This window comes from Bos grunniens, chromosome 1, assembly GCF_055505025.1.
Source record: "Bos grunniens cultivar Pamir isolate PY7600 chromosome 1, Bosgru_T2T1.0, whole genome shotgun sequence".
In the NCBI taxonomy this organism is placed as follows: domain Eukaryota; kingdom Metazoa; phylum Chordata; class Mammalia; order Artiodactyla; family Bovidae; genus Bos; species Bos grunniens.
Window position 1 is genome coordinate 41186474 of NC_141165.1, and position 8313 is coordinate 41194786.

At 37.4% G+C, this 8313-nt stretch overlaps 1 protein-coding gene across 1 annotated transcript; it reads left to right on the forward strand.

Moving 5' to 3' along the window:
- Positions 1-6284: 6284 nt before the first annotated feature.
- LOC147379325 (C1GALT1-specific chaperone 1-like) lies at positions 6285-7753 on the forward strand. The gene has a single exon (XM_086390784.1). It carries the CDS (start codon positions 6715-6717, stop codon positions 7669-7671), a length of 957 nt encoding a protein of 318 aa, XP_086246910.1. The 5' UTR covers positions 6285-6714; the 3' UTR covers positions 7672-7753.
- Positions 7754-8313: the final 560 nt, after the last annotated feature.

Consider the following 8313-nt stretch of genomic DNA (forward strand, 5'->3'; position numbering starts at 1 on the left):
CAATTATTCCATCCTAAAGGAAATAATATTCAAAAGCAGAGACATTACTTTGCAAACAAAGGTCCATCTAGTCAAGGCTATGGTTTTTCCTGTGGTCATGTATGGATGTGAGAGTTGGACTGTGAAGAAAGCTGAGCACTGACAAATTGATGCTTTTGAACTGTGGTGTTGGAGAAGACTCTTGAGAGTCCCTTGGACTGCAAGGAGGTCCAACCAGTCCATTCTGAAGGAGATCAGCCCTGGGATTTCTTTGGAAGGAATGATGCTAAAGCTGAAACTCCAGTACTTTGGCCACCTCATGCGAAGAGTTGACTCATTGGAAAAGACTCTGATGCTGGGAGGGATTGGGGGCAGGAGGAGAAGGGGACGACAGAGGATGAGATGGCTGGATGGCATCACTGACTCGATGGACGTGAGTCTGAGTGAACTCCGGGAGTTGGTGATGGACAGGGAGGCCTGGTGTGCTGTGATTCATGGGGTCTCAAAGAGTCGGACATGACTGAGTGACTGAACTGAACTGATAATCAAAAAACTAGCCTTTAACTAAATATTGTTGATATGTGTCTAAAAATAAATATGAAGATATAAAATTGTTAAAGGAAGCTTCCAGATAATAAGGAAAAAAACAACCAAATAGTTCAAACTACATTTGATCTTTGATCTACTACTGGCCACTCTTGACAAGTAGTAGTATATTTTTCTGTTTTAGATGGCAAAAGTTTCTTATAATCAACAAAACTATCTCACTCAAAAGCCTACTTATTTTTGCATGTATACTTTTTCCATGCTTTGAATATATTTTTAACAAGATTTCACTTCTGAAAATTAGATTTTCTCATGTATCTTGTTACTAATTGCTCTGTTTGTTTCCCGGCTATATGAAGATTATAGTATTTTCCTATAATTATTTACTATGTTTAAAACATCACAATATATACTGTGTCTTCTTTTGAGTGCAACAAATTCAGCTCTCAAAACCAGAGTAATAAAACTATCATGGTATCTTTTGTACTCAGAAGACTAATAGATCAACCAACAATCATACATCAGTAACTCTTACTTTACAAAAGGAGGGAAACTAAAGATAATTGTATATGTTTATAAAATCATACCATAATTTTAATTGGCTCAACACTACTGTCAAACCTGTCTTGTTTGCCAAGCCTAACATATAAGAAGAGATGACAAATCAGAAAGAGCTAATTTTTTCCTATAGTAATTATATGCAAAATAAATAGTTTAGTATATTTGTACTTTTTAGGATGAATAGAGAAGTCAAATTAATGTACAAAGATAACCATAGTGTGCAAATATCAATAAGTTGATGATAAAGAGTTAGTTTCTAGGCTTAAAATAGCTTGCAATTGATGAAAATTATTAACACACAATTTGAGGATAAATTAACAGACCCTGGAGACTTGTTAATGATCTCACTGTCGTTAATATTAATGCTTATAGATGTAGACATATTTCTTTTTCTTTAAGATCTCCAAGATTCCTGTCCTGTAAGAAAGTGGCTTTTTTTCCTATCTGACAGTCTGGGAATCTATAAGTCATAGACAGGAACCAAGGAGTATATTGTGGCAACATTTCCATATGAGAAAAATATTCTTTGTCCCTCAATTGACTTACCATGCCTAAATAAGATTTTTATTGAAACTATGCAAATAAAAAGTCACCGAACACACTAAAGGCATTCATTGCTGCTGATGCTACTAAGTCACTTCAGTCGTGTCCGACTCTGTGCGACCCCATAGATGGCAGCCCACCAGGCTCCCCCGTCCCTGGGATTCTCCAGGCAAGAACACTGGAGTGGGTTGCCATTTCCTTCTCCAATGCATGAAAGTGAAAAGTGAAAGTCAAGTCGCTCAGTTGTGTCCGACTCTTCGAGACCCCATGGACTGCAGCCTACCAGGCTCCTCCATCCATAGGATTTTCCAGGCAAGAGTACTGGAGTGGGGTGCCATTGTCTTCTCTGAAGGCATTCATTAATATGTACTTATTCTCAGAGTGATCTTTTACTAAATTGTTAAAATATCAGGTTATCTTTAATAGGTGGCTTCTCTGTTCTTATTTTGTTCATTATTATAATAGCCATAGTCTTTTAATACTATAATCAAAAAGTGATTTTTGCTTTTGATTCAGCCTTGCCTAAAGGCCCCTTCTAAAGAAACATTAAAAAAAAATGATGACTTCAGTAAAGGAATTGATCACACACTCTTAACTACTGATTCTATAAGGAATAGCCTTTAGCATAGAGCTCCCAGGAGCAGAAAGGATTTCTAGCATTCCTGGTATATATGCATATAACTATGTGATAATAGACTTCTCCAAAACTCCAAATCAGACAAATAAGAAGCAATTACTTCAGACTAAATGACTCTAGAGAGAAAATTTAATTGTGCTTAATGTGTTGTTTTTTTTTACTAAGTAATAGAATATTTACTTTTCTTCTTGATCTATCAACCTTAACAGGCTATCCTATTACGAACAGTAAAATTCTTTAAACGGTTTCTTATTTAAGCCCTTAAAATACAAAATAAACATAATTTGAAAAATTTTAAGATGATTTTGTTTAATTCAAAGGTACATTATTGGTTCCTGTTGGCAGAACTGCTCAGAACAATGGCTAAATATTAGGCAAAATGCCTTTAGTGTGTTCTGTGACTTTTTATTATAATATAATTATGTGCATAGTTTCAATAAGAATCTTATTTACTAAGGCATGATAAGTCAATTGAGGAACAAAGAATATTTTTCTCATATGGAAATGTTGCCACAATATACTCCTTGATTTCTGTCTATGACTTATAGATTCCCAGACTATCAGATAGGAAAGAATGCCCCTTTCTTACAGGTCAGGAATCTTGGAAATCTTAGAGAAAAAGAAATATGTCTACATTTATAAGCATTGCAGGTAGATTAGTAGTGATACACTGGTTGTTTTCCAAAGGCAAACCTTGTAATAAGTGATTAACTTATGGCCCCCAGTTCTTTACAAACCCTTCAGAGAGAAATTAAATATCACACTCTAGTTTCATATGGTTCACATTAATCACATTAATAGGAACATTTTTGGTTATTAATTACAAAAAAATAAAATAAAACCAGCCAAATAAAACATCACATTATTGACACTGAATTAGAAATAGCTATACAAACAGCTTTGGTCAAAGTTCCACTTATGTAGGAAGGATATTTGACCAGAAATGGGCTGAGAGTGCAAAATAGATCCTTGCTCTGCTGCCTTTTTTATCAAGCACATGATATAACAGTTAGAAAAAAAGGAATTCACATCCTCTTAAAAGGATAAAGCAGAAACATTCTTTCAGAGCATTTTCTAAGTAAGTAAAACCTTGAGCCCTTTTGCTAAGTTGCTATCTCCCTGACTTTTGAAATACTGATGACTGGAGATATACGATGACCTTTGGCCCTGGCAGATATAAAAATCAAGTGCGCAAACTGCTATTTTCCCACCTTGAACAGAAAACCTATAACTGTGGTAATATTTATGTTTCTTTGTTTTTGGTTTTTACTTTCTCTGTGTGTTTGGCTTTCTTTTGATAGCTACTTATACTGAAGTCATTTTGTAAAGCATTGCCAGAGAGGGGAAAAATATTTTTAAAAGCTTGTGTCCCTCTGAGTTTTCCTTCCCCAGAGATGATGTGGTGAGTAGCGCAGTATCACCTGCAGATGGAGCAGGAACCAAAAAATTTCTAGTGGTTCAACTGAAATGTTTTACTGTGAGTTTGTCTAGTTTAGTTCTATAAATCTGCTTAACATATTCACAGTAGATCACTTATGCTTTATTTCTGCATCTTTTCACTGAATTTATTTCAGTAAAATTACTTGCTAAAAATAGTTGCTCAGTTTGAATAAGATCCTTAACAAATGTTAGATCCATCCTTGTTCAAATGATGACAATATTCACTTTGTGATCTTTCTGGGAAACATTTTTTTTTAAAGACAGTTTTCAATTTTCCAGGATGTGATTCCAAAATAGCATGATTTTCAGTTGTATAGAAAAAGAGCCAGTAAGAAAAATGAGAGGTTGTCAGTGATTCTTAATCCCTTATGTACACTAAAATCTTTGAAAGTAGTATTAGTATGTTCTGGATTCAAAAGGAATCTTCATGGGAAGAAAGGACAATCTGGGGGACTACACTGCCTCTCAGTGGTTCATCTAATATTTTCCTCAATGACAAAATGTTTTATAAAATAAAAAATCTAAGTTCAGTTAAAAAAAAAATAAAATAAAAAAAAATAATATAAAATAAAAAATCAGTTCAGTTCAGTTACTCAGTCATGTCCGACTCCTTGCAACTCCACGGACTGCAGCACGCCAGGCCTCCCTGTCCATCACCAACTCCCAAAGTTTACTCAAACTTACATCCATCAAGTAGTTGATGCAATCCAGCCATCTCGTCCTCTGTCATCCTCTTCTCCTCCTGCCTTCAATCTTTCCCAGCACCAGGGTCTTTTCCAATGAGTCAGTTCTCGGCATCAGGTGGCCAAAGTATTGGAGTTTCAGCTTCAGCATCAGTCCTTCCAGTGAATATTCAGGACTGATTTTCTTTAGGATTGACTGGTTAGATCTCCTTACAGTCCAAGGAATTCTCAAGAGTCTTCTCCAACACCACAGTTCAAAAGCATCATTTCTTCAGCACTCAGCTTTCTTTATAGTCCAATTCTCACATCCATACATGACTACTGGAAAAACCATAGCTTTGACTAGATGGACCTTTGTTGGTGAAGGAATGTCTCTGCTGTCTAGGTAGGTCATAGCTTTTATTCCAAGGAGCAAGTGTCTTTTAATTTCATGGCTGCAGTCACCATCTGCAGTGATTTTGGAGTCCCCCAAAATAAATTCTGTCACTGTTTCCATTGCTTCTCCATCTATTTGCAATGAAGTGATGGGACCATGCCATGATCATGGATGCCATGATCTTAGTTTTCTAAATGTTGAGTTTTAAGCCAGCTTTTTCACTTTCTTCTTTCACTTTCATTAAGAGGTTCTTTAGTTTTTCTTTGATTTCTGCCATAAGGACAGTGTCATCTGCGTATCTGAGGTTATTGCTGTTTCTCCTGGCAATCTTGATTTCAGCTTGTGCTTCATCCAGTCTGGAATTTCACATGATGTACTCTGCATAGAAGTTAAATAAACAGGGTGACAATATACAGCCTTGACCCACTCCTTTCCCTATTTGGAACCAGTCTGTTGTTCCATGTCCAGTTCTAACTGTTGCTTCCTGACCTGCATACAGATTTCTCAAGAGGCAGGTCAAATGGTCTGGTATTCCCATCTCTTTCGGAATTTTCCACAGTTTATTGTGATCCACACAGTCAAAGGCTTTGGCATAATCAGTAAACCAGAAATACATGTTTTTCTGGAACTCTCTTGCATTTTCAACGATCTAGCGGATGTTGGCTATTTGATCTCTGGTTCCTCTGCCTTTTCTAAATCCAGCTTGAACATCCCGAAGTTCACAGTTCACGTATTGCTGAAGCCTGGCTTGGAGAATTTTCAAAGTAGGAGGTACATTTATTGACCTATTATTTTCACACTTACGTCTTCATGGGTAATAATGTATGCAAAGCTGTGTGAGCACTCAATGAGAAATCATTTTCAGCAAGTAGAGTAGGGTTGGTATTTCTTTTTTAGGGTTGGCATTTTTCCCTTCCATAAGAGGAAGATGTTTACTCTTCATTAAATGTTTTGAATGCAACCACCATAATTTTTTCAGGTTTAATTTAGTAGCAGACTTGACTAATAGGAATTCACAGTTTCAAGGCTAAGATTAAGTAAAAATTAATGAACCTGTTTAAAGTGTTATGGTTAATTCAAAATTGTTCGTTTAATCCGTAAGTTTTGTCTGACTGACTCTTTTGCCACCTCATTGACCGCCAGCCAGACTCCTTTGTCACTGAGATTTCTCAGCCAAGAGTACTAGAGTAGATCTTCCTTTCCATCTCTAGAAGATCTTCCCAACCCAGGCACTGAACCCATGTCTCCTGCTTTGGAGGCGAATTCTTTACCACTGAGCCAACAAGGAAGCCCAAGGTTAACTCACCTTAACATAAAACACAATCAAAACACCAAATCAATATGTTAATGTGTAAATGTAGCCGTGATTAAGTAAACAAGTGCTGAACTTGTTTACTTGTTAGGTCAAAACAAAACAAAACAGAACAAAAAAACACTCACTACAACACCGAGAAGAAAATTCCGAAAATTTTGTTAGGAAGAGAATGTTTCTTACTGTTACATTAATTATGGTTTGAAATTTGCACCCTGGGTAGTGTGACGTGAATCTAGAAGTCTGCTTTTGATTGGTTAAAGTGAGTTTTATTGTTTATTGTTCAGCGTAAAATCTTAGTGTTCTAGGGTGGACCAGTGGGCAGGGTTTAACCATCCTGGCTGGTTAGACCCAGTCATAGTGAAATACAGTATACTAATTAGATATGATCCGAGCTCTAAGTGGAAACTCTTTTATATACTGAGGGCGGCTCAGCCTGCCTGCCCAGGGCTCTTTTGCCCCCGCCCCGTGGCCCTCAGGCTGCTGCTTGGCCTCCTCCACCTTTGGCCGAACCAACGAGAGGACACCGCCTGCATCTAGAGCAGCCTGGAACGTAAAGGAGGGGCTCGCGAAAGTGAGAGGAAAGCCGGGTGCGCTTGCGCTTTCGGCCATTGAACCATACCGGACGTGGGGGAAGATGCTTTCAGAAAGCAGTTTGTTTTTGAAGGGTGTACTGCTCGGAAGCATTTTATGTGTCTTGATGACTATGCTAGCACATATTAAGATTGATTATGGAAAGAGAACGCACCACCATGAGCGTCACCACCTACAAGCTCCTACTAAAGAAGATATCTTGAAAATTTCAGAGGATGAACGCACGGAACTCAGTAAAAGCTTTCGGGTATACTGTATCATCCTTGTAAAACCGAAGGATGTGCGTCTCTGGGCTGCCGTGAAGGAAACGTGGGCCAAACATTGTGACAAAGCAGAGTTCTTCAGTTCTGAAAATGTTAAAGTGTTTGAGTCAGTTAACATGGAAACTAATGACATGTGGTTAATGATGAGAAAAGCTTACAAATATGCCTTTGATAAATATAGAGACCAATACAACTGGTTCTTCCTTGCACACCCCACTACGTTTGCTATTATTGAAAACTTAAAGTACTTTCTGCTAAAAAAGAATTATTCACAACCTTTCTATCTAGGCCACACTGCAAAATCTGGAGATCTTGAATATGTGAGTGTGGGAGGAGGAATTGTCTTAAGTATAGAATCAATTAAAAGACTTAACAGCCTTCTCAGTATTCCTGAAAAGTGTCCTGAAAAGGGAAGGATGGTTAGAGAGGTATCTGAAGATAAGCAGCTTGCAGTCTGCCTGAAATATGCTGGAGTGTTTGCAGAAAATGCAGAAGATTCTAAAGGAAAAGATGTGTTTAATACAAAATCTGTTGGGATTTTTATTAAAGAGGCAATGACTAATCATCCCAACCAGGTGGTGGAAGGATGTTGTTCAGATATGGCTATTACTTTTAATGGGCTGACATGTAATCAGATGTATGTGATGATGTATGGGGTATATCACCTAAGAGCATTTGGGCATGTTTTCAATGATGTGTTGGTTTTCCTACCTATAAATGGTTCTGACAATGACTGAGAAGTGAAACAAGAATATGTATATTAGTACCGTGTAAGACACATGTTGTCATTATTTGTGGTAAAACTATATACCCAATACAGCAGTGTTTCCTTGTTGTTGTTTTTTTTTCCTTTTTTCAGTTTGGTGACACTGGTTTATTTGCACATTGAAGTTTAGTAGTACATTTTCAAATAGGGTGAGGTTTTTGAAACATGAAAATTTTATGTGTTGGGAAGAAATGTTTTAAGAATGATAGTTTTAGAAATAAAGGATATACTTATAAATAATGTAGTATTTTATGTGGTAAGTGTATTATAATTTATGTGGTAAATTCTAAATTATGAATATTAGAAATCTGTGGCACATATTTTTGCTGATTGGCTATATTGGTATATGTGCTGTGCTGAGTTGCTCAGCTGTACCTGACTCTCTGTGACCCCATGGACTGTAAGCCTCCAGGCACCTCTGTCCATGGGGATTCTCCAGGCAAGAATTTTGGAGTGGGTTACTGTGCTCTCCTCCAAGGGATCTTCCCAACCCAGGGGTCGAACCCGGGTCTCAGGCATTGCAGGCAGATTCTTTTATCATGTGAATCACTAGGGAAGCCCCAGAATACTGGAGTGGGTAGGCTATCCCTTCTGCAGAGGATCTTGCCGACCT